This window comes from Lontra canadensis, unplaced genomic scaffold, assembly GCF_010015895.1.
Source record: "Lontra canadensis isolate GAN:19392208 unplaced genomic scaffold, GSC_riverotter_1.0 scaffold60, whole genome shotgun sequence".
Lineage (NCBI taxonomy): Eukaryota > Metazoa > Chordata > Mammalia > Carnivora > Mustelidae > Lontra > Lontra canadensis.
Window position 1 is genome coordinate 1466310 of NW_022631054.1, and position 27244 is coordinate 1493553.

At 45.6% G+C, this 27244-nt stretch overlaps 1 protein-coding gene across 1 annotated transcript in view; it reads right to left on the reverse strand.

Annotated features, from left to right (window-relative positions):
• The window catches only part of CSMD2 (CUB and Sushi multiple domains 2), a 593647-nt gene that overhangs the window by 83556 nt on the left and 482847 nt on the right, over positions 1-27244 (reverse strand). Inside the window, exons 37-44 of the mRNA XM_032877161.1 lie at positions 26083-26187; positions 20872-20990; positions 20285-20354; positions 18628-18744; positions 15567-15776; positions 10121-10309; positions 7474-7651; positions 6003-6148 (exon numbers count right to left, since the gene is read on the reverse strand). Of these exons, the coding sequence (XP_032733052.1) occupies positions 6003-6148; positions 7474-7651; positions 10121-10309; positions 15567-15776; positions 18628-18744; positions 20285-20354; positions 20872-20990; positions 26083-26187 (1134 nt within the window). The remainder of the gene's footprint in view (positions 1-6002; positions 6149-7473; positions 7652-10120; positions 10310-15566; positions 15777-18627; positions 18745-20284; positions 20355-20871; positions 20991-26082; positions 26188-27244) is intronic.

Sequence of the window (27244 nt, forward strand, 5' to 3'; positions counted from 1 at the left end):
ATTTTTAAACAGGATTATTTGTTTTTTAGGTGTTGAGTTTTAAAAGTTCTTTGTATATTTTTGATCTAGAAAGTGCACTACCAGGTATTTACCCAAAGGATACAAAAATACTAATTTGAAGGGATATATGCACCCCAATGTTTATAGTAGCATTATCAATAATAGCCAAATTATGGATATGGGCCAAATATTCATCAACTGATGAATGGATAAAGAAGACGTGATATATTTTATGTATATATATGTATATACACACACACACACATATATACACATATATATGTATATATATATTTCACTTATATACAAACATATATATGTGTATATATATACACACAGATGTGTATATATATAATACTCTACTACAGCTGTATTACTAAGCCATTAAAAAGAATGAAATCTTGCCATTTGCAATGACATGGATGGAGGTAGAGAGTATTATGCTAAGCAAAATAAATCAGTCAGAGAAAGGCAAATGTTCACTCATATATTGAATTTAAGAAACACGACAAATGAATATAGGGAAAAGGAAGAGTAAAACCAAGAAACATACTCTTAAGTATAAAGAACAAACTGATGGTTACCAGAGGGGAGGTGGGGAGGGAGTGGGTTAAGCAGGTGATGGGGATTAAGGCTTGTACTTGTGATGAACACCAGGTGATATGTGGAAGTGTTGTATCACTAAATTCTACACTTGAAATTAATATTACACTGAAGGTCAACTAACTGGCATTTAAATAGAAATATGAAAAAAAAACCTAGAAGTGATTAAATTGTATGACCTTTTAAAAGTATAAGCATCTCCTACTGAACGTCAGTGACCCACTTCCAGAAATCAGATGTTCCGTGTAAAGATGCTAACTAGAGCCTATTTACGATGACTTCAAGTGGGAAAAAATTACAGTGCATAATCCCAAACTCAGAAAGTGTTTAAAATAACAAGATAGGTATATATATATATATATATATATATATATATATATATATGCAACAAACCATAATGCTGGAAGTTCAATACTTGAAACTTTACTGCTTGACCACCCAAGAATGACTACTGTTGTAACAAAACAGCAGCTCTGTTCATTCTAGCACATACACTTTGCATACCATAAGCATCACACGAACCTTCCCAGCGGGACACATTGTAAAACCCTAGCCTTTTAGGGTAATGTGGGTGTGTGTCCAGGATGGCGCTGTGGGTGGTACAGCATGGCTCACAATGAACATCACATCATCACAACCTCTCAGAACCAGCAGCAACACGATACCATTCTAAATGTTTGCCTGGGATCCCAGTGTTTTACCAATTACAGTTGGAAAGTAATCTGAGACTTTTCCTGTATATAGTTTTGTTGAAAATGTTGTATTATATTTTGATGATTTATCTCATTTTTTTTCTGTAGATGTATTGGCTGAAAAATGTATTGAGAGACATAGAAGCTTTAGAAAATGTGAGTATTAAAACCAAGAGGCACTCGTGGGGTAACCACGAAGGTTTAACTGTGACTTAACATAAACCAGGGAGGACCATGCCTGCACTGGATGTATGCTTCCATTTTTCTCTCCAGGAAAATGGCTGTAACTGATATCAGCAACAGAGTGGCAGTTTCTCTGACACTGGGTGCTACCATTCTTCCATCCGACTCATTTAATGATTGTGGAGGGCTTAGCTTGGGTCAGGCACTGTGTTAGGCACTGAAGATGCAAGAGTAAACAAAACAGACAGTCCTTGCCCTCATGGAACTCAGATAAACAAAAAGGTAGCATTTCTTTTTTTTTTTTTAATTGACATTTGATAACAAGTTAGGTTAAACATTTTTTTCATAGATTAATAGACTATTTAGGTTTTTCTTCTTAACATTCTGTTAGTCCTTTGCCCCTATTTTTCTTACCAATTTGAAGAACCTGGTGCATATTTAAGATAGATTTCTGGGAGCACCTGGGTGGGTCAGTTGGTTAAGCATCTGATTCTTGATTTTGGCTCAGGTCCCCATCTCAGGGTTGTGAGGTAGGGCCTAGAACTGGGCATGGAGCCTGCTTAAGATTCTCCAACTCTCCCTCTGCCCCCGCCCCCTCCCTCTCTTAAAAAAAAAAAGACTGACTTCTGCCTGTTAAATATTTTTTCAGTTTATCCTCTGCTTATATTTTTCTAGGACACTCTTTGAATTTATAGATGCATGAAGTTTCTGCTTATTCTGCTTAGCCAATTCTTTCTTTCTTTCTTTTTTTAAAAAGATTTTATTTATTTGTGAGAGAGTGAGCGAGCGAGCATGAGTTGGGGGAGGGGCAGAGGGAGAGGGAGAAGTAGATTCTCTGCTAAGCAGGGAGCCTGACACAGGGCTCAATCCCAGGACCCCAGGATCACGACCTGAACTGAAGGCAGACGCTTAACTGATTGAGCCACCGAGGTGTCCCGCTGCTTAACCAATTCTTAATGTTTTCTTTTATTAAGTTTTTTAAAAAAATTTGATATCTTCCAATCTCAGCCACATGCTTATCTTTAAAGTAGACTTTCTGGATAGGGAATTGGATAAAGAAGGTCAAAGGGTACAAACTTCTAGTTATGAGATGAATAAGTACTGAGGATATCATCTGTTACATGATGGTAACACTGCTGTTTGGCATATTTGAATGTTGTTAATGGAGAGCAGATCCTAAGAGTTCTTATTTTTGGGTATCTATATGAGATGATGGCTATTAACTGAATTTATTGCCGTGATTATTTCACAATATATGTAAGTCATGCCATTATGTTGTATTTCTAGACTTACACAGTGCCATATTCCAATTGTATCCCAATAAAACTGAAAAAAAAAGTCTCTCAAATTCTGAAAAAAATATTTTCTAAGACATACTTAACTTCCAGGAAAAAAAATCAGTAAAAAGGGACCTGCACTTAAACACAGCCTGAGTTTTTAACATATTGTGGTTACTAGTTTGACTGCAGTAGATTACCCATTATATTTTTAAAAAGTTACACCTTTCTGCTCAATGAAGAAAGCAGGTGGAATACTAAAAAACAATACAATGGAAATTCCCCAAGTCGCACCACCACCTAGGCACAACCACTGTCAGCCTTATAGACAATCCCCCCGCCCCCCCAGAACATATACTGCATCTACCATGTTATTGCCGAAGAACTCAAAGGCGGGCGGGGAGGGGGCGGACATTCAGGACTCCTCCACCTCACCTTATCCCCACTCCCCTTGCTCCCCTTGGGGGTGAGGCTTAATCAGACTCCAGTACTGGTTAACACACTAACTGGTGGGCTGGGCTCCTTGTGCTCTGTCAAGCAGCAGCCAGCTTGGCATCAGCCATCGTAGGCCACTGTTCCACTGTTTTATTCTGTGCTGTCTGCATTTTTGTTCCTATAGTTTCCTTTTCTTTAAGGAGTCCTGGTCCATTTTTAGTGGAAGATGGCATTAGAAACTGGTATCTGGAGCTAGACATCTTCATTGCTATCGAGGAGTCATTGCTTCCAAGTCCTCTTAGTGGAAAGAGGTAAGGAATACACGTATGTGTACACACCCACATTTACACCCATATCTTAGTCTACATCTAGGTGCACATATTGAAAACGATAGCTCAAACTCATACCTCCAATTCCAATCCAATTCTCTGGGTATATTCTAACTTTTGCTCTTGCCACATTTCTAACCCTCTTCTCTTATGGTGAGACACCTACCCTCTATTGTCCTTAATCCATTTACTTATTTGATCAGTCACCCATAGGGAATCACGTTCCCATCTCTACTGCCACTCCTCCCTTATGTGAATGCCCTGCTCTCCCATTCTGGAGTCTGATGGATCATCTGTGTGGATGCCTTCCCCACTCTTCTGGGGCTCCTACCCTACCCAGGTGTTTCCTCAGTTTGTTCAGAGCCTTGATACTCCATGCCAGCCCTCTCTGTACAGATGTTGCCTTCAGTGTGGAACCCCTCTTTCTTCTAATGTCCACTTTGTTTTATCCAGTTTAACAGCTTCAGGACTGAATTGTTCAGGAAGGGAAGGGAAGGGAAGACATTCAGCTCTCCTTTTATTTATTTATTTGGAATCTGTGTAGTCTAGACTTTTATCCTGGAAGCAGATGCTTTCCAAAATTTATTTCTATTTCCTAAACTACATGTTTCCAAGGGCATTTTCCTCTGTAATTCAAACCGATTATCTCATTAAAAAATACTGCAGAATCTTGTTCATAGCTCTTCTTAAGGTACTTTTCTACCTATTAGTCCTTAAATTTAGTTAAAGATAATGTTTGCCTATAGAAAGGCAGACGTTCTTTCCCCACACCAGTCCCACTCCCCAGTCTCTGCAAATGTACCTTCTTCTTTTTCTTTAGTTCTTGTTATAAATATTACATTTTGACAGGTCTTCTGCAATTATTCTACATGAAGCAGAGTTCCCCACCTATTTGTTTGCCATCTTATTTGTTTCCTTCATAGCAACTTATTATAAATTGCAAAGATTTCAGTTGTCTGTTTGTTTGCTATTTCTCTCTCCTCAGAGGAAGAAAGCTCTATGAGGGAGCAGGCATTTCATAGAGCAGGAAAGCATGAATGGTGAATGAAGATATAAAAGGATGCTCACCTCATCATTAACATGGTAAGAGTGAGATGCTATTGCAGGGTTATAGGGTAGCTCTATTTTTAATTTCTTAAGGAATCTCCATACTGTTTTCCAAAGTGCCTGTACCAACTTGCATTCCCACCAACACCCAAAGATACTGACGTAGTGAAAAGAAGGGCCATCTCTACCCCAATGTTCATAGCAACAACGGCCACAGTCACCAAACTGTGGAAAGAGCCAAGATGCCTTTCAATGGATGAATGGATAAAGAAGATATGGTCCATATATACTATGGAGTATCATGCCTCCATCAGAAAGGATGAATACCCAACTTTTATATCAGCATGGATGGGACTGGAAGAGACTATGCTGAAAGAAATAAGTCAAGCAGAGTGAGTCAATTATCATATGGTTTCACTTATTTGTGGAGCATAATGAACAACATGGAGGACATGGGGAGATGGAGAGGAGAAGGGAGTTGGGGGAAATTGGAGAGGGAGACAAACCATGAGAGACTGTGGACTCTGAGAAACAAACTGAGGGTTTTGGAGGGGAGGGTGGGTAGGAGGTTGGGTGAGCCTGGTGGTGGGTATTAAGGAGGGCACGTATTGCATGGAGCCCTGGTTGTGGTACATAAACAATGAATTCTGGAACACTGAAAAAAAAAAGAGTGAGATGCTATTTCATGCATCCACCATATTGGCAAAAATTTAAAAATCTGATAAAATCCAGTGTTTGTAAGATGGATCCAGGAATAAAGTCAAGCTTTCCCAATTCCAGCTCAAATATATGTAATGCTCTGCAAACTGTAATATGGAGGATTATTCTATAGCTGAGCACAAGTCCACAGAGAACTTTAAGTTTTTCAATCCTTCTTCCACTATAACAAAAATGTAAAAGTATCCAGATCCGTAACTTTGGACTTTTAGAAGAAAATTGGCTGTTGATAAGGACAAATGCACCCTGAATTGTCGATGCTCCTCCTGCTTCAATTCTCCAAAAATTCACTTGGGCTCAGTACTTCCTGTGAGGTCAACAGAGGCCCTGGATTCCTTTGGAGTGGGACAACCCTCTAGAAGGTGCTACAGGACAAGCAGGGGAACCCAAGTAAGTGGGTAACCAGTGGGTTTATGTGAAAGAGTAGAATGAGAAGCCTTATCCTCTTGCCTCTAAGCTTGGACTGGGCACCAAGGATCAGTGCCATGTGCCTCTCTTCCAGTATGGAAGAGGAGGAAAATTTACATGTATGGAGGTTTGTGTTGGAGGATATCGCATAGGTTAACACATTTAACTCTTATAATTCTGAGGACACTGAGGCTGAGAAGCTGTGTCACTCATTCAGAATCACACAACTGGGAATGGTAGAACCAGGGATCAAGCATGGCCCTGATTTGAGAGTACAGTGCTTCCCTCCCTTGCCAGGCTTCCATACTGACCAGAGAAGGCTATGGCGAAGATCCCACCCATGGCTGCATCACGGTGGAACTTGAGCAGAATCTGGTTGGACGAGCTGTGCAATGTTTTCTTGGCCAAGCTCCGGCTGAAGACTCCAAGCTGTGGAGCTGTCTGCTGTGCCCCATCCCTGCAGGTAGGAAAGAAGGTTCTGGTATGTCACAAGTCACCATAGCTGCCTGCTTTGCCTCTCCTTAACAAAGGCCTGGAGTGGGAGGCTGTGACTCTTCTTGTGCCCAATACTGTCTTTCTCCAATGCCCTGTGCACCTCCCTCTGTTCTCTCCCAACTCAGTCTGCCAACAGAGCTGACAGAGTTGGCAAAGCACACACTGACTCCTCATTCACCTGATTCTTCACCAGACTCTGTAATGGGCTCCTGGGGGTAACAGTCTCAGACGAGAAGCAGGAGCCACTGGGCAGGTTCTCTCAGTCTGAGCAGCAGCAGGATGGGGCTGAGGAAGATGGGCAGGAAGCTCATGCTGCTATCCAGGCCAGCCCCACTTCCTTGTCTCCAAGCAGAGACATACCCAGGTTGCCTTTCTAGGCAAAGGCTTTCTTCCCTGGGGATGTATCTAGTCCCTCCTATCTGTTTTTAATTGCAGTCTGTAAAGGAAACTAGAAATTAACCCAGGATAGTCTGATTATACTTATTCAGCCCTCGGAATTTTGGGAAAAGACTCCCACTATCCCCTGCTGATTCCTAGGATGGCAGTAACCCCTAATCAAAAGAATACTTTAATTATACATTTGTCCAAAGATTCAGTGGTTTGGGAGGAACTGTCTAGGAGACTACACTTACTGACTCGTAATTCATACTCCCATTGTAAAGTCACCCAAGATATTCTATCACTCAGAGCAGAACTGTCAATCTGGTAACCACTAGGCCCCATGTGGCTCTTTACCTTAATTAAAATTAAATAAAGTTTAAAAACCAGTTCCTCAGTCCCTCCAGTCACATTTAAGTACCCAGTGGCCACTTGTAGCCTCGGGCAACTGTACTGGACAGCAGTTTGTTTCCATTACTGCACAACATTGTGTTGGACAATACTGGTTCAGCATGAGATGACCAGTGGGACTTCACAGAATTCTACCTCAAAACTCTTTCATTAGTCTGGGTAGCTTATCTTAGGTAAATGTAGAATTTTGGTTTGGACTCTTGAAAAAATGAGAAAAGTTTGTGTATCTAAAACCATTCCTATTCACACACCCACCCATTGGTGCTGACCCCTAGTAGCACTCCGGGTTGGATCACTGTCCTCCCATCCCTCTCCCTTCAAGGAGTCACAGAGGGTAATTGAAACTGAGCCTTCATTTACTATGTTTATTCAAAAGCCAGGAAGCTGACCACCATTTACAACCATTCAGCTCTTGGTTTTCTTACAAAAATCTGAATAACCCAGTTTAGAACCCAGCTAATGCCCCTAATTGGCTGTCGATGTGGCAGCTGGCCCTACCAGACGGTGATGAAGTCTCCAGAGGGCTCTGTCTGCAGCAGGCTGAGGTTGAGGCGGATGCCATGACCAATGGGCACGGTGATCAGCCAGACACAGTCCTGAGAGCTGGAGTATGGACTGGGGAAGCCAGGGGAGTACACAGTGCCATTGGAAGAGGTGATATTCCCGCCACAGGGGACTGCCAGGGAGGGGACACAAACACAGATGAGTGTGGGAGATAGACCCTCCCCCCCCCCAAAAAAAAATTCCCTTATGACTCCCTTATGAAGTGCCAGCGCCCAGGACAAATTACCCTGTCCAAGGAGGTCAGGCAGGATCGGGAGAGGCGATGGGGCTGAGGATGACTGTGCATTAGTTTCCTGCACCAGTCCCAGCACACTCCCCATCTGGCCCCTGATCTTCAGTGCAGGTGCCTCTGTGAGCCAGCCTCAGCCCCCCGGCCCCCCTATTCTTCCTGTGGATGAGACCTGCCCAGAAGGAAGGACCCACTAAAGCTCTCCTCTCACCCTTCCTAGGAATGGAGTGGAGGACAGATATCACAGTCAGGGCTGTAGTACTATTGCTGGGATAAGCTATGAAATTATGAAACTATTTCTTTCTCTCATTTTATTTGCTCTAAGATTCTTAGAGTAGTAATTTTTTTTAATTTCTTTTTTTTTTTAATTTTTAAGACATTTTTTATTTATTTGACCAAGAACAAGAGCACATGAGAGAGAGCACACAAGCAGTGGGGAGGAGAGGGAGAGGGAGAAGCAGACTCCCCACTGAGCAGGGAGCCTGATGCGGGACTTGATCCCAGGACCTTGGGATCATGACCTGAGCTGAAGGCAGATGTTTAACTGACTGAACCACCCAGGTGCCCAGACTGGTACCTTTGGTATTGACCTAAGAGATAAGGATTCTGGTGATGAAGCTAAGATTGGGTTCAAATCACGGCTGAACCATTTATTAACTAGATGACCTTAGACAAGAGTTTACTCTCTTCCTGCAACTGTAAAATGGAACTAAGAGCATCCCCCTTGAGGACTGTGGGGGCCCTTAGGTGAACTGATGCATGTAAAATGTCCAGCCTGGCATTTAGCTCACAGAGAAGGCATCTGTGGCCTAGATCTTATTCTCTCTCCCTATTTCTCTGTCCCCCAAAAGTGACACCCAATTTTAGGCTCACTCTGATCTAGGCTTGGGTAAGGGGATGGAGAGGCCTTGAAGTCTCCATAATGTTCCAATTTAGTCATCAGGGAGGGAAGAAAAAGGACAAACAAACAAACAAACAAAAAACCAACTCCGGTCCAGAATAATTAGTGCATTTGGCTGGCACAGGCAACAAGAAGTCGTCTGGATGGTGGGCAGACCAGAGTGAAGAGGAAGAATCCAAATGCCTCCAGGCAGAAGGTAGGGTTCCCATGAATGCATATGCATCCTGAGAGGGGTCTGCAGGGACACACCATCCCTCCTACAAACACTGGATATCCACTCTGTGTCAGGGTCAGGCACAGCCTGGGGAGACCAAGGGGAGCAAGGGTACCAAGGCACGTGGTTTTGTTCATAGCCCACCCACTGGGATACAGCTAAGTCAACTGGCCTCTGTAGATGCCAGAGTAGGGGGGACATGTCGTCAACATGGAATGCCACAGGAGCGACGGGGGAGCCCCTCACCTGGTTTTGTGAGGGTAGGGAAGGATTTTTGGTGTTGGTCCCATTTAGACAAGGGTAAGTAGACAAGGCAAGAGAGAAGAGCGATGTTCCATGAGGGAGGGACAGCGTGTGCTAAGAACTAGACGCAAGAGAACATGGTGCCCTGGGACAGCTAAAGCACTTCAGCTTAGCTGGACCTAAAAATCCGTTAGAGTGGAGAATACCCAGAGGTATGCAGGCCTGGAGGGACATGGGGTGCTACACGAAGGGGTGTGGAATTTGCCCCAAGGGAGATGGGGATGCCTTGCTGGCATCTGAGCAGGGGAGGGTCTGGAGTGTGTTGATGGCTTGGAAGTCTCACACTGCCTACGCTGTGAAAACTGGATTGAGTAGTGCAAGACCAAAGGCTGGGAGACCGGCGAGGAGCCTTGTCCAAGTGGTGGTGGGGATAAAGGCAGAGGCAGTGGATGGAGAGAAGTGGACACATCTGAAAGGTAATCAGGATGTAGAATTATCAAGACTCGGTGAGTAAGTCAGATAGGCGAGAGGGAGGTGCCAAATAAGGGCCGAGTTACCACGTGACTAGAGGTGCCCTTCACTAATGAGGACTTCCCATGCGCAAAGATGATGACTTTAATTTTTAGTATATTAGGATTTAGATGCCTCTGGATAAGTGAAGCTCTTTAGTAAGTTGGATATACAGGCGTAGATCTCAGGAAAGAGATTAAGATTACAGCATCTTCCATTCTGATGGGTTGGCTCTTTCCAAGGGCTGAGTAGGTATTCCCTTGGCTGTGGCCAACTTCTCCTCCAGGTGCTCCCAAGCTTGGGCCCAGAGGTCTGTCCCCAGGACTCTTTCCCTGGATAGGGTGGGTCCCTTCCATATGAAAACAGGATGGACAAGGTTTGCCTAGACTCCCCGGCATGGGTGATTCCAGGGAGCATGGGAGCATGGGAGTACTCTGAATCAGTCTCCTTAGGAAGAATCACCAGGGATGAGGGAGGGACATACCTTCACACCTGGGTAGAGGGTGGTCCCAGTTCCGGTTGGTGCCATGTTGACATGTGAGGACAGGGTGGCCAGTCAGTTGATATCCTGGGAGGCACTCGAAGGTCACTGATTGTCCAACATTATAGCCAGCTCCCCTCACAATGCCATTGGCAAAGGGCTCTGGGTCTGGGCACTCTTGAAGTTCATAGGCTGGAAGAGATCAGGAGAGAAGGTCACTTTATTCTCTCTGGACATTTTCTCCTTAACCAGACTATAGAAGCATCAGAGTTCACATGGTGTAAAGCACCAAGACTTGGACCCAGATGGACCCTTGTCATTTACCAGTTGTTGGCTCTGGGCTAGACATTTAACATTTCTACGCCTCAGGTTTCTTATTTAGAAAATTGTTACTGGGAGGATTAAGTGGGCCAATATATGCATAGCTCTTTGCGGAGTCCTGGCACACAGTAAGAGCTCAATAAATGTTACCTGTTATTACTGTCTCCGTGGGAAAAGGAGGCTTAAGGAAGACAAGGCTATGTTGAACCCTTGTTCGCTGAGCACCTGCTTGGGGCTGGGCATTGACCTCAGTTCTTCCACATGGATCATCTCATTTAACCATAACAACCAGGTTCTAGATTACAGACACAGAAAGCAGTCAGGGAAGGACCTGAGTGGGGTCTTTCTGACTGTGAGAAATGCTAACCTTTCAAGACAGAGGAACCTGGTGGGAGTAAGCCAAGCCTGTGGCTGGGAGAGAAACTTTCCACAGGGAATCAATGGATGAAAAGGAATGTGTGTGCCTATAAGACAAGGAAGCCTCTCCAAAGAGCAAGAAAGCTGTTTTCGTGAGAATGGGTGAGCCCAGCTCAAAAAGGAGACGCCTTCATGGAAGTACTGGAGACATGTCTGACAGAGAGAGGTCACCGAGGGGTTTGCTGAGCACATGCACAGAGCACAGACTGATTAATCGGATCCACAGAAAAAAGAACAGCTGTGCCGCCAGAGTCAGGCCCATCCTACACAGGAAATTGGCAGTGGGGTAGACGGAGCGTTCCGAGAGTGGAAATTCTCAGTGGGAGTTGAGATCAAATGAGCGCTCCATGGAAGTGGATGCATTCATTACGTGTAATAACAATATAAATAACAGTGATCACGAAGCCGACATTTCCGAAGCCCGCCCTCTGGGACTGTGCCTGTGCCTGTGTTGTGTATTTCCATTCACTGTCTCACTGCGGGAGGCCTCAGCGGGAGGAACCAGGCAGGTATCACTGGGAAATCATCAAGGTCACTGGGTGTGTAAAAAAAAATCAAGCAGCTATGGCGGGAGTGGGCAGGCTGGTTGGCCAACGGAGACACGTGGCCCTGTCAGCAGCAGCGGTTTGGGCAATCTGGCAAATTAAGGTCTTAGTAGAAAAGCGGGGAACTACTGCCCAGTAGTTGACTGAATGGATGGGCTAGGCCTCTTATGAGAAGCCTCGGGGGGAAGCTGCGGACCCAGTGATGGTGAGTAGCCAGAAGAGAGTGGCTGCACATCAGAAGCCAGGAGCAGCCTGATGGAGAGTTCCTTATAGGACCTGTCTCATACAGAAAGAGCTGAGCTTTTTAGAAAAAGAGACATTTAAGGGAGAGTACCTGGACTGTTTTCAAACTGAGAAAAATCCCAGAGCTTGTTTACCTGGAAGAAGCTTCGAAGGGAGAAGTTGCGCCTACAGGCAGAGATGAACTCTAAAGGGCAGAATCATTAGCTTTCCTAAAGAAGGGCTCCTGGGTTTGTCGCAGATGGAGATGCTATGGTGGGCACAGATACAATTTTTAACAAAGTGCCACAATTGCAAATATTAATATTATTAAAATTATTAAAACATTCATATTATTAAAACATGAATAATGATGCCTAATATTTTGGAACGATTATGTGTCTCATTTTGCTAAAAGTTCTTTATAAACATGATATCCTGAGAAGTTTTAATGATATAAAGTTAAGCCTGTCCAACTGAGAAGCCCGGTAAGAGTGGCATAAGCTGTTAGTAACAATTTTATGGGAATGTCTACCTGAGAAGAGAGAAGACAACTCCAGTCTAGGAAGTTCAGAGTGTCTAACAGAGGAATTCTGAGAAAAAGTAAGGAGTTGGATTAACTCAGAGAAAGTTGTGGGACTGCAGGGAGATGGGCCTGCTCAATAGAAATGTCTCAGTGGGGACAGGTGGCCCTTTTGGAAACAAGTCTTTTCATAAAGGAAAATCTGGGGTGAGTGGTCAGAGCTTGTGTACAAGGTACAGCTCCGTAGGGCTAAGGAGGGTGTAAGTAGGCAAGTTGGGCAGGGAGAACTATTTGGGTCTGTCATACATTAGGAGGCTTCTGTGGGAGGATCTGGGTCTCTCACATTAGAGACAACCCAGTCCCAGGGGTGGGGACCACCACAGACAGAGAAGCCTTATGGAAGTCCAAGTCAAGCCTGAAGGGGAGCAGCTGCTCTGACACCAAGTGTGGGCTCATAGGCATCATTATGTCTGTGGAGCTCCAGCAGGCACTGAGGGAGTAGCTGGGCCGGTGACCTGAGGGAAACCTCAAGGAGAACACCTACCAAGTCATGAAGGTAAAATGTGAGTGGAAGTAGGCGGGCCCACCATAGAGTAGACACCTCTGGGCCTGTCATACAGTTGGACCAACTCCTAATGGAGGTGTTGGGCATCCAAAGGCATACCTAGAACTCTGTTGCCCTTGGGCCTAGCTTCCCCCAGCAAGGGAACATCCTCAAAGGAGGAGTGGACCTCTGAACATGTGAAGCTCCAGCGTGAGTAATGGGCACGTCACAGAGAGGATGGCTGGCCCATGGTGTTGGCCTGTGTCTTGGAAGCCTCAGTGAATGTGAGAGGGGCTGAGCTCGAGACCAGGGCTCTGTGGAAGTAGGTAGGTCTTTTCTACAGGGAGAAGTTAGTGAAGTCCAAGGAACTCAGGGAGACAATTCTTATAGGGACAAGTTGGCATATCACATGGGAACACAGTGAGTTTCTGCTCCTATCACATGGACTCAGTGGGCAGGGCTGTGCCCATCATAGAGGTGAGGGCACAGTGTATGTGGGTAGGCCCCCAAGAAGCTGCCTCTGCCACTATGGTGGTGTCATCAGTACTTGGATTTATCCAATAGGAGGAGCCATGGGGAGAGCACGTGGGCCTGTCAGAGGTGTTGCGAGTTGAATTGTGCCCCCTGCCCAAATTCATACGTTGAAGTCCTAACTCCTAGTACCTCAGAATGTGACCTTATTTGGAGAGAGGATCTTTGCCATTTCACCTAAATTGAAATGAGGTCATTAGAGAGGGCCTTAATCCAATTTGACTGGTGTCCTTATAAAAAGGGCAAACTTGGAGACATACAAGGATTTGAAGCCAGAGATGGGGGTGATATTTCTATAAGCCAAGGAATTCCAGACTGCCAGTAAACTGCCAGAAGTGAGAACAGACTCTCCCTCACAGCCCTCAGAAGGAGGTCAACCCTACTGACACCCTGATTTTGGGACTTCAGCCTCCAGAACGGTGAGAGAAGAAATGTGTGCTGTTTAAGCCCTCCAGTCCGTGGTACTTGGTTACCACAGCACTAACAAACTAAGATGCAGGAGAAGCCCGAGAGAAGCTTGCATCTGCCTCAGCAGGAAATGCTGACCACATATGTGGGCCCTAGTCTCTCCTGTGACAGAACATGGCCATCTGACATATTATGATGTATCTGACAGCCCACACCACCCGCTGAAACTGTGTGTGCTTAACAGGCACGAACACTCTTGTTTAGGGCTGGCCTCGGTGACAAGCCCACAGACTGCGTCACTGGGTGAGGCAGCTTTGTTACTATCAGGAAGAAGCCAGCACTCTCTGGTAAAAGCACTGCTTCTCCCCGCCGCTTCATTGACGTGAGAGGCCCAGCTCCTCCTCCTGAGGTGACCCAGGTCGGGGCAAGAACAGCCAGACCAGCCGAAGCTCCTTCTGAGGAGGCAGTGCCCGCGTAACTGGTCCAACGGTGCCTACCTCGGAGAATAACCCTTGAAGGCTTTCCCTAAATGACAAACCCAAATCCAGTATTCACCTCTGACAAGGGATGAAAAAGCCAAGTATCAGAGCATTATGTAAATAGAGCATTCTATAGATTTATATAGGAAACACAACCAAAAATTTCATGAAACATTATATGTCCTCACAGATACCTATAACATATGTATATTAACATGTGGAAAAAGATCGGGAAAGATCATGTTAAAGCAACAGTGATTACTTCTGGGAAATAAGCCTGGTTTGGAAGTTGTAGACAGAGAAAGCTTGGCCTTACCTGTAATGCTTTAATTTCTTCCTTCCCTTTGTCCTTCCTCCCTCCTTCCCTCCCCTTCTCTCTTTCTTTTTAACAAGGTGTGTTTGTGAATATAATAAAAAATTCACTTTAAAAAAGAAAATTGCAAAAGCAGTATTTTTAGTATGATACAATTTTGGTTAATATATAATAATAAAGTTACATCAACATATGTACAGAAAAAATGGGGAAAACAAACTTAAAAGTTGGTTATCTCTGCATAAGGTGGGGTTGGAGATGGGATTATATGGGAAAATTTTGACTTTCTATGATGTACTCACAAAAACATCTATAATGATTTAATTTTTTATAAGCATGTATTAGATTGGTAAAAAGTCCAAAATTATGAAAAAAAAAAAAGCTGGTGGAGGAATCTGGAAAAAGAGTTTAGCACAAATGGTTCAGTCAGTCATAGTAGGGAGGCATCCGAGGGAGACGTTGGGCCTACCTAGGGCCACGGCATATAGTGGCACAGATCGGGAACAATCTGCACAGCCCCAGGTGATGGCCCCTCACATAGGAGAAGGGAGTGGATTGGGTTTGTTCCAGGGAAAGCGTGCCAGGAGGAGGGGGTCCTATCACAGGATTTTACCTCAGCAAGGCAGAGCCCCAGTGAGCATAGTCAGGAAACCCTGTGTGGGAGTTAATGGGCTTATCTCATTGTGAAGGCTCAGCTGGGCGCTCCTGGGTTGTTACCAGAATCCTCCATCATGAGATAAAAGGAGCTTTGCTGAGGGTAATTTGGGCCTGACACTTAGGGGAGGATCCAGAGAGACTAAGTAAACCTATCAAGGCTGAGGGGAAGTGGCCGACTGGCCACTCAGGGATGTCTTATGGGAACGTTCAGGGAAAACTGTTGGCAGTTGGATCTGGATGGAAGGCCTCCAATGGTGCTGTTGGGCCTTAGTTCTGGAAAAACCTTGTCAAGGGGGTTAGATATCTTCATGGAGCCGGAGAGATATGCCACCAAAGGGGAGCCTGCATCTATAGGCCTGCCCACCACCCCTCAGCCCTCCCTGTGTTCTCTCTTCCCCTATGTGGAAGGCTGGGAATACGGTGGTTGTGGGTAAGAGAAGGGGATGGGCAGGAGGGAATGGGCAGAAGGCTACAGGCACTCTGGGTCCTTACCCTGATACTCCAGCTTGAATCCTGGCCGGTTCTGGGAGTGGTCACTGTGGAAATACACAGTGGTCTCGTGGGATGTGGAGAGTAGGGAGCCTGGAAGCTCGCTACCACTGAATCTGCCCATCATGCGGCTGGTCTCGTAGGGGCCATTCCGGATCTCTATGAAGTCATGGTTGGGTTCGGTGGAGAAGTTCAGGAACTGGATGTGAGCCCCTGGGAGCAAGATAGAGGCAGACAGTGCCCAAAGCAATAGAGTCCTGCTTCAAACATGTGGCCTCATGGAAGCCTTTCCTGCCAGACCTTACGCATCCCTACACTGGCTTCCCCCTCAACCGAGATTGCCAGAACACAGTTCGGGGAGACACCATCCAGTCCAGTCTTTTGTCTTGAGGCAGGATTGAACTTAAAAATACATTATTCGCTCAGAATGAGGGGCATCATTCATTCCAGAGCTCTGTTCCGAGTCCATTTTATTTTACTGAAAACAAAGCTCAGGGCTAACAATTGATTTGTAGTTCCTAGCCCTACTAGTAATACAAAGATAACTTTGCTAAAATAAACTTTTTACTTAAAAATATCACCACTTAAAAATAACTATACCTAATCAAAAGACATGAACTTCAGTACTGGTATCTTCTAGAACACTTAAGATAATTCAGAAATTAGAAAAATACATTGTCAGTGAAGTTTATGCTTTGGGATCTTACTGGATTAATCAAGATCTCCTAACAACCTGACAGGTTAAATGGATCTGATTAAGCCCTTGACTTACATAGTGATATACTCTGCAGAATGGAGATGGGAAGATTGGTATTTGTTTATAGCTGAGACTTCCCTAAATTATATTGAGGAAATGTATTTATTGTGCATAGGAAAATGTCCATTATGTTAATTGTGAAAATCTAATTGCAAAGTAGTATGTACTATATAATTCTAATTTTGGTATTAAAAACCCAGAAGAATGTTCATTGATATGAATATCTGATTCACTAATAATATTTACTGAGGATTTGCTGTGCATCAGGGCTGTGATAGGCACTGCTCAGGGATGAACAATATCTATCAGGCCCTTGTCTTCATGGGGGTTACATTTGAATGGTGAGGACTAAGCTATAAGTTATTATCTCTGCATAGTGGGGTCTCAGATGGATTTTAACCTTTTAAACATTTCTCACCTGTAGTTTCTAATTTACATAAATGGAGACATAGGTGTGATTTTTTTGCATCTAATTAAATAAATTGTTATTTAAAATTTTAATTTGAAATTATTAAAAATTAAAGATTTGATTTACAACGTTGAAGACCCTTCATATCTCCTGTTCTCTCCCATTTGAGGGTCACTCATGGATCGGGAAGATACCTTTCCAGTTCATGGTTTTAGATTCTTAAATATATGTTTGAGTTGTTTGTCTCAAACATGAACATGCATGTTGTTATACTGCACATGAGGTTTTATAAACTCTTTTATTCAATATTGTGCTTTTCAAGGTCTATAATTTTATTTTATGAATTACCCAACCACACTATTCACTAACTTATTAATGAACATGCAGATCATTTCCAAATCACTGACAATTGTGCAATGAGCACTTTAGGACATGCGGTCTACAGCCCACGCATCATCCCAGCACCGTGGGCAGCATGTTCATCAAAGGGGCTTTTCCGGGATCCCAGATTTTTTAATTGAATGGGTGGGGAAAGGACTGGGCTTCACCACTGCCATCTGGTGGTAACATCTTGTAAATGTAGAGGTTCTGCATACACTGAAACCAGGTGCCATACTCAGGTCCTCACTGGAGTCCAGCATTCACTTGAAAGCAAGGACTTCTGTGATTGCACCCTGCAGAGGGATTATTCTCCAGAGGCTGAATAAGCACCCAGGCCTTAGAGTTAGAGAGCTCTGGTGGCTGAACATCAGGACTTACAAGAACAGTGATGTACCTCCCACTTAAACTTCTGATTTCCTTTGGATGTTGTGCTCCCTCCATCTCTCTCTCTCTCTGTCTCTCTCTATCTCTATCTCTCTCTCTCTGTCATCTGATATTCTTGTGGTCCATGCCTGGGTGCAGAGCTATGGGGTCTCCTAGCTCCTCTTCCCTCAATCTCTAAAATCTGGAGTTCCCCAAGGCTGCCAAAGCACTCATCATTTTGTACCCTGATCATGCACCCCCAGGTTCCTCCAGAAGATGGTACAAAATATGAGACTCCATCCTCTGAAAGGTCACCAACTTCTCTCCTTCCCTCAGAATAGATTTAAAGCAGGCCAGTTCAGTCCCTTTCTCCTGAAAGCCCCTTCTCTATCAGAAGACCCAGTCTTGGCTGAATAGTACAGAATAAAAAGAGGTGGTTTTCATTCCTGAGGTCATAGACTGGGAGACCACAGGCCCGTGCAGGAGCCATCCCTGCAGGACGTTCTGTCCCAGGGAGCAGGGCAGTGACTCAGGCAAGATGACCCATCAGCTCCACATCACCACAGATCTTTTATCTCTTCAACAGAGATGTTGGGGTTAAATTATATCCCCAGTCAGGAATGAATCATCAGCAATTAAATTTTGTACCCAGACTGATGTCCTCCATGCCCCGCCAACCCCCGTGCCTGGCATACTCCATCTCCACACACACACACACAACCCCCCCCGCCCCAAACTTCCACTCTTTAAGACCAGCCAGAATGTGCATATAAAGAATTCAAAGTCTATATCATATTTTACCTTGGCTATATAATTTAATTAGTATGAGAAATTGGATATTGAAGTTAAAAGCACAACTTGAGGTCCAGTCTCTGTTAAAGACTTTTTTTATTCTTTTTCAGCCACCCCTGAATAATTTCTCATTCCGCAATCCTGAATTTTAGCTTATTACTCAGATAATAATAGTAATAATGGCAATCTTTCAGATTTTCCCTATATTTTATGTTCCCAAAGTGTTCATTCCTAGCATTCTTAACTGATCTTCACAATTGTATGAGAGGTCAACAGATGAGGAAGTAGAGAGATGGGGCGCTCTACTACCTTGGTCAAAGTCATAATGAAGGGTCACCAAGGGCCTGGGTGTGCAGACTTACCAAAGCCCACGGGCAGTGCTATCTTCCAGGAACAGTCCATGTTGCTGGGGTAGTTGCCGGGGAAGCCGGGGCTCAGGATCACCCCCTCCATCTCTTCCACCGTGCCCCCACACTGCGCTGTGACAAGAGACCAGACAGAGAGTTAGGACAGCATGGAGGAGGGTATGGGGTCATGCCAGTGTTTGGGTGCTCCCTTACAGCAGCAGTTTCTGATCCCTTCCCAAGTCATGAACCCCTCTGAGAATCCAAAGGAAGCAAGAGTAATCTCCCCTAAATGACCACACACATGGGCAAGACTGAGTACAAATTTAAGTTCAGGAAGGCACTGCCCAGCCGGCCACAAACCCGAGTTAGGACTCTTGACCTAGAGCCGGCCCTCTGCAGGTCAGTCCCCTTAGTAAGGTCATGCAGCAGCACTAGTCTGCTCCAAGAGGAGTGTGACTGTTCTTATGCTATGCCTCAAATCTCTATCACTGTCCAATCAATTCTTCCAAGACTTAAAGGAAAGGCTGAAGGGAGGGGACTGGCATGCACAGAGTCCCCACTTTGTGCCAGGCTCCATGCCAGGCTCTGTACAAACACTCGTCCCATAGGGTTGGGTGGCCCGCAGATGAGCCTACCAGGGGCCCACACTTGCTCTCTGACCTTTGTCCTCAGCCAAAGTGACTGTGATTAGTGTTCCATGGGGAGCCAACCATGAGGGGCTAGGGCCACTGACACTCCAGCTGAGGTGATGTCAGAGTCACCTAAGATGCAAGGCTGGAGCATGAATACAGCCTGGTCAGTGGACATCAATTCTTTTCTTTCGCAGGAAATGGTTGTGGGAGCTGCAAGGGATTAGCTAGTTATGGAAACCAGAGAAAGAGGGGGAGGGGGATCTTCAGGGTCCGAATGAAGGCCTCTGGGGAGAGGGCGACAAATAGAACCGTGCCTGGGTTCAGAGTGGGGGGTGGCTCTGGCACTGACTGCCAAGGTCACCATCCCAACTCTTTCACTTCCCATGTGACTTTGGGCCAGTCTAAACCCCTCCAAACCTCAGTTTCCCCCACCTATAAAATGGAGCTGACTGCAGGACCTACATCATGGGGTGGTCCTTACGTTACAGCATGAAGGCCTGCATGTCACTTAGAACAGGGGCACACAGTACTGCACACAGTAACTGGGTGACAGGCACTCTATTAGTGGTAGCTGCTGTTAACAGGAGTGGTTTCCTCCGCAAGAACTTCGTAATATGGAGTGGGAATGGGCGGAGTGCTTCAGTCTGCCCAGACACATTTCTGACCTGTAACCTGCCCCCTGCCTTTTCTCTAGTGGCAGATTTTATCCACCTGTCCCATGAAAAGTCACAGGGGAAGGCATCAATTGCCCAGAGGTTCCATCGGGGCTTTGGTCAATTATCTGGAATCAGGATGGTCATCATAATGTTTTCAAACAGGTAAGCCTCTTGTGATACCTCATTGGATGGGCGAAGGTCTGCAGAAGTCACGACCAGCTTGTGCGACAGCCACAAGGCAGCCTACAACGACTCCCTTCCAAGAGATCCGGGATACCAAACTGTCCTTTGATCTGAGCTAGATCTCCATGAGATGTCACTGAACCCAGATCTCTGGCAGGGATGGGTATTATGAATGGACTGAGAAGGTCGGGGCTCTCTTACCAATACAGAGCGGCGGAGGGTAGTTCCAGCGGCGCACAGTTCCGGGCATGCAGGAGATGTGGGCGTGGCCCTGGAGGGATCAGGAACGGGTGGGCTCATTACTCCCAGGGGCACAATTGCATGTACAACCCAGAACAGGGGGCTTGTTCAGGGGCCTTGTGTTGAGCAACAAGATACACAAAGATCCACAAACCCTCTGTGGGGTGGGATGAGGCAGAGGGAGAGAGACTTTGGGGAAGGATGCTTATTAACAGCCATTACTAAGGAATTCTCATTACTAAAGTTTCCTTGTGAGACTTCTTTAATTACTAGATTCCCTCCTGGCCTTCAAAGGAAGATTTAATTTTCCTGGAGTCTAATCAAACTGAAACTTTGCAGGGGCCCGTTCTGAGGCTGGCTGATGCTAACGCGCCCAAGTCAGCCAAACTTGTCTTTTGCATGAACAGTTCCGGGAAAGGACAGTGGTCCCTGGGGAACCCTAGGGGCTGCTCCCTGTTCTTCAGTGACTGCAGCTCAACTGGCGAGAGGCTGGCCAAGCACATCTCAGGGGCCACCTGCTTCCTGCCTGGGGTGTCGAGGGGAGGTACCTGGAGGGCATATCCTGGCTCGCACTGGAAAGAGACCACATCGTTCACCAGGTAGCGCTCGCCAGTCTTCACCCCGTTACTGGGCACAGCCGGTTCTGGACAGCTGCTCAGGCCCACCGCTAGATGAGACAGAGACAAAGAGAAAGGAGGAGGGACAAGCCCAGCAGGTCAGTGCACCAGTAGGCAGAGGATAATGCTGGCAGCGGGGAGGAGAAGGGGTTCCAATCTGTACTTTCTTTGCCCTCTGCCTAGAGACCAGTGCTTCCTAATCCTCTTGCCCTCCGAGCACACAGAAAGTCAGAATATTTGTACAGCACAGAGAATCAATAGACCAATGCTCCCTGGGGTGGGTGAGCATTATGCGGGTCATGTACCTGCCCCCTGAGGTCAGCAGAAGGACTCTGGAGCTAGCGAGATGCCCAGCCTGGCTCCAAACACCCAGACCTCTCTACTCAGCTTCTCCCGCACCACTCCCAGACCCTCAACTTCCCTTCATTTTCCTGGCCTTAAGAAGACAATTCCTGAGGGCAAAGAAGCTGGGAGAGGGGAAGGAAAGGCAAGGAGGAAGGAGAGCAGTTATCAGAGAGAGGCCTTTCAGTGTCACTCAGAAGGCTCTGAGAGTCCCACTCTTGGGGATAGGCTGTCCAGAAAAAAATTTGCCAGTGGGTGAGACTCTCTGCTGCCTTATTTCTCCTGTTCTGTTTTTAAGTGAGGCCAGTTCTTTTCTGGGAGTATTACTGGGGGTTCATCATGCCTAGCCCCCCATGGTCAACTCTGGTCCTTACTGCCAGACCCCTTACCACCTCCCTCTCTTTCCCTGCCCTAGGGCCATCCTGTGCTCAGAGGCAACTGACATTTCTGAATCTCTCTCCTTGAATCATGGACAGCCTTCCTCAGCAGTCCAAAGTGGGTCCCCATCAAGTGTTATTCAGAATCTCATCCTCTCACTGGACATTCTAGGACTGTCATGATCTTGGCCCAATCACTTTCCAAGATCACTTCTAAGGACTCTCAAACACTCCTTCATGATCCTTTCTTGAGTTTCAAAGTTAATCTGTATTTATTTGCTCCTTATTCTATACCCAGCATTGTACACCGTCTATGCTAGGACATCCATCCTAATCTTCCTCATTGGAGTCTTCCTCCTCCCTGCCCACCCACCATCATCACTGGAGGAGCACTTACTGAGACTTCCCACCAGCAAGGCTGGGGCAAAAGGGGCCCATATGTTATCTTATCCCCTTGAAGGAAGTCTTTGCATCCTGTCTCACAGCTGAGGATGCAGGCCAAGAGGCCCAGAGACATGTCCTTAGCAAGCCACAGAGCTGGGATTCACACCAAGCCCAGTCTAACTCCAGGTTGGTCCAGGTAGAGGCCAGACTCACAGGCCACATTAACTCATAGGTGACCCAACCCTGCTCTTCCCACGTCCCTCCCTGAAATCATCCTTATCCAGCTTTGAATTCCCTGTTGGTGGAAACTCACAGCAAGCGGAAGTGGAGCATCTCCTGACTGTGGGATGTGCCCCACAGTGGTCCTTCTGCAGCTGTGGGCACTTAAGGTGCACCAACTTAGATGAGATAAGATGCACTAAAGAGATCTCTGTGTACTGAGTCATGAGACTGGCGGTGCCGTTTTCCAGGAATGAGAGCGGACAGACTTTATGGTTTGGTCTGATCCTAGGCACCTGCACAGCTCAGAGAGTTTGGGAGCGGGCATCCTCAGCCCTCCTGGTTGATTCCTGGTGGATACCTTCTGATAGCTCTCCTAGTAGATCCCAGATCCCTTGGGAGATACAGGCTCCCCGGGGAAGCCACATGTATGTAGCAGAAAAGGGATGGGAAGGGCTGGCCAGCCTAGGACAACACCAGCCCCATCTCCTTGTGGAGCTGGTGATATGTCCTTGTTCCACATTCAGAGCTGACAGTCGACATGCACTTCAGGTAACTACATGTGCTTTTTTCCTTCAGAGGAAAATTCACATATAACAAAATTGTAACAAAATACATACATCTTATGCGTACATTTGCTGAGTTTTGACAAATGCCTGAATCTGTATAACTCCAACCCCTATCAAAACTACAGAAAATTGCTAACTCCAGAAAGTTCCTCTGTGCCCTTCCCAGGTAATTCCTGTCCTACATGTGCCTTTTTTGTTTTTTGTGTTTTAAAGAGAGAGAGAGAGAGAGAGAATGCACATGCAAGTGGGGGCAGGGAGGGGTAGAGGGAGAGAGAGAATCTGAAGCAGGCTCCATACTCAGCATGGAGCCCGAGGCAGGGCTCAATCTCAAGACGCTGAGATTATGACCTGAGCCAAAATCAAGAGTCAGCCGCTTAACCCCCTGCATGTGCTTTTAAGAAGTGAACATGATTCTTGAAAATGAAGGCTGTTTCGGCCTATGTCCAGCTGGGCAAAAGACCCCAAAGACAGGATTAAAATAATCATCAAACTGAATTTGAAGAACTACATCTTGGCTGTCATCTTGTCTCTTTCTCCCCACTCCTCCTGGCACTCTAAGTAAAATGCAACACAACTCAACTCGGTATTTAGTGCGCTGACCACAGCTTAGTGACTGAAACCTACTTAACCACTTGGCAGTGATAGAATAAGGAGAGGCAGAGAGAAACAAAGGGAAAGCAAAAACAGAAGACTGTGGTAGGAGAAAAAAAAATGGAATGAGGAGAACAGTGAAATCCAAGAGAGAAAGAAGGAGACAGAGAAAAGTCCATTCTAATTTCTCCTACAGTGCACAGCCTGACTTTATTTAAGCCATGCATACAACAATGGAGGAATTATTTTTTATCATATGCAATTTATTGCTTTCAAAAGCATATTGTTCCATTTCCATTTCAATTAAATCAACATTAAGTGAGTCATAGCAGTAGCTATGACTTTTCAGTACCCTTCAAAACCATTTGCCTCTACAGTTAATTCTTCCCCTCTGCATCCTCTTCGTAGACTATCAAATATTAAGAGAATAGTAGCTTAACAAAGCAAAAATGGTTTTGGCTCCTATGAATTTCAGTCGCTTCTGTGTTCCCTCAGCCCTTTCTGCTGTAAGAGGACAGTGCTTGATAAACATCAGCTACAAAGAAAACTACCAGTTCCCTTGAACAACAACAACAACAAACTGAGGAGAGGTGAATTTTTTTCTGGGAATGAGACAGCAGAATGAAAAGATATTTAGGAAGGAAGTGTATCTTTGGAAGAGGAAAGAAAAGAAAATATTTGAGGGAACATTTAAGGACTCCAATGAAAATACTGGATAAGAAAACAAAATTGGCTAGAACAGAGCAATAGGGTAAAAGGAAAAATGTGAACTATTCAAGAAACCCAGCATACTTCACTTTACTAGGAGAGTGAAGACTTTGAGGTCTGCAGGGGGAAGGTGTCAGAGGTCCCTGTCCTATCCTCTGGCCCTCAGGGTCTTTGCTTCAAGATGTCCCAGGTCTTTCCTGCCAAGTGCACACTTCAGTTCTTTCAGGCCGCAAGCATCCCAGGATCCCACCAATCGTCTCCTAACCATCTGGATAAAGATCATGTGCTTAGAGACCAGCGGAGCATCTGTAGAACATCCAATGCTGACCTTATCAGGCCTCTGGCACCAACTGGGGCTCTCATCTGGAAGGCCCATGCTGTCCAAGATGGTCAAGCCAACTCTGCCTTCCTGTATTCTCACTTCTCATTCCAACCTAGCTCAGGTATCCGCTTCTGTAAGGTCTCACCTGGCCAGGTTTAGTTCCCCTCTTCTGTACTTCCTTAGCTGCTTCAGTTGCACGAAAATTATTGCTCTCTTGTCCCCCTATCTCCCTGGACTTCGTGTGTGTGAGGGCAGGAACCATGTCTTATTTATCTTTGTTCTGTGGGCATCTAGCACAGGCTTGCCACATTGTGGACACTCAGTGTTTCTTCACGACATTGACCTCTCCACCTGTCCCAGGGAGAAGTGACCATGCTCTTCTTTGAACTACTGCTCTACCATCTGGGGACATCCATGAGAGCACTTGGAATCCTGTAATGTGCTTCTCTGTCCCAGTGTCTGCCTCTCTTTAATTGACTTGGAGGGGACTTAATCATCTTGATCTCACCCAGTCCTACCAACCCCCAACACAGCACCTGGCATATTATAAACACTCAATAACTATTTGTTGGATGAATGAATAACAGATGCTCTGCCTACCTATTCTTTTTTAAATTAATTTTTAAATTTTTAAAATAAACATATAATGTATTATTAGCCCCAGGGGTACAGGTCTGTGAATAGCCAGGTTTACACACTTCACAGAACTTGCCATAGCACATACCCTCCCCTATGTCCATAGCCCCATCACCCTCTCCCTATCCCCCTCCCCCCGGCCCCCTTCAGTTTGTTTTGTGACATTAAGAGTCTCTTATGGTTTGTCTCCCTCCTGATCCCATCTTGTTTCATTTATTCTTTTCCTACCCCTCAAACCCCCAACGTTGCATCTCCACTTCCTCATATCAGGGAGATCATATGATAGTTGTCTTTCTCTGATTGACTTATTTCGCTAAGCATAACACCCTCTAGTTCCCTCCACATCGTCACAAATTCTGCCTACCTATTCTTTCCTCTACCCAGAGGGGAAGGGAATGGCAGGCTGTCCCTGGATGAAAACAGTCTTCCCAGTAACCTCTGTCTTTGTTGCCCCACCAGGCACATCCACAGCCTTATTTTTCTAAGAGTTTTTCATTGTGACTACTTCGAGATACTGGAAGCCAAGATGGAAGGTTCTGAGAATGGAGTGAGAAATCTGGTGCAAGAGGAGTGAAGTTTCTCATGAGGACAAGAACTTCAAAGACGGTTGCATCATAGAAGCCAGGCTTGGAGAGGACAGGTTTTAGGAGCAGAGGAGAGCACCTGAATTTTCCTACATCCCAGATTCCATAGAGGACCTAAGTCAATGATGGGGCTACCTTCCCATTCCCGGAGTGGACACTGGGGAAGTGCACAGGTGTCTGGGTAACAGAGAATGGGGTGAGAGTCCTGGCTCCACTACTTACTGGCTGTGCAGTCGTAAGGAGTTACAAACCTTCTCTGAGCTTTAGCATCTTCCTCTAGGTCTGCGGTAAGGTTTACACGGCATAGAAAATATACAGCCCCAGTGGGCCCCCTGCTCATTGTGTGGGTCCTTAGTACCTGTCAGTTCCCACCCCGAGCCCCGTACACAGCTGAAACTTTGGATCCTCACTTTTGTACTCCAAGTGGAAGCCGGCTGCTGACACGCTGATATCTGAGTAGAAATGAAGGTAGAGCTGGTTGGAGGTGCTGTTCAGAAGGGCAGGCACGGTTGTTCCTACGGCAAGGAAACAGGGACCATTCATGCTCAACCATCTCCAGCCCCCGAGCTCCTTCCCACTTCTCTTGCTTTTGCTACCTGCTGACATTCTGCTCCCAAGATCCTCAAAGGTCGCCAGTTATTATACTTGCTACATGACAAATTAGCACTTCCCGTCCGCACCCCCCACCCCAGCCAGGAGTGCTGGGTCTTCTTCAGTGGCCGAGGGAGACAAGACCTCAAACTTTGTGCAAAGTGAGCAGTGGCAGAGCCATATGCCAGCAGGAGGGGATGTTCCAAAGGTAGTCGAAGAATTTGGTCTCCTTCCCAGCCATCTTCAAAAAATTCTAACAGCTATACTTCTCTGGATATTCCAGGCAGTGTAGACCATATATATGGTGCACACAACCCTTTTTTGTATCTTGGCAACATGGAATTCTGAAGTCTGAAGGACACGGATGATTGCCCGGGACATAGGACAAAAACACACACCACACTCAGTGAAGTCTGCCATTGGAATGGAAAACTGTGTAGCCATTTTGGAAAACAGTTTGTCAGTTCCTCAAAAAGTTTAAATTTAGAGTTATCATATGTCCTAGAATTCCAGTGCTAGGTATATACCCAGGAGAATTGAAATCATGTTCCACAGAAACTTCTCCATGAATGTTGATAGTAGCATTATTCAAAATGAGCCAACAAGTGGAAACAACCAAATGTCCATCAGCTGATGGATGGGTAGGTGAAATCTGGTCTATCCACATGGCAAAATGTTGGTGCATGTTACAACATGGTGAGCCTTGAAAAATGATGCTGAGTGAAAGAAGCCAGACCCAGAAGGCCACATATTGTAGGATTCCATTTATATGAAATTTCTAGAACAAGCAAATCTATAAAGATGGCAAGAAGGTTGCCAAGTTGTGGTTGCCAAGGGATGGGGGAGGGGGAACGATGGGGAGTGCATGCAAATGAGTACCTGGTTTCTTTTTGGGGTAATGCAAATGTTCTGGGATTAGAGAGCAGTGATAATTTTAGAATCTTGTGAATATACTAAAAACCTCCGAATTGTACACTCTCT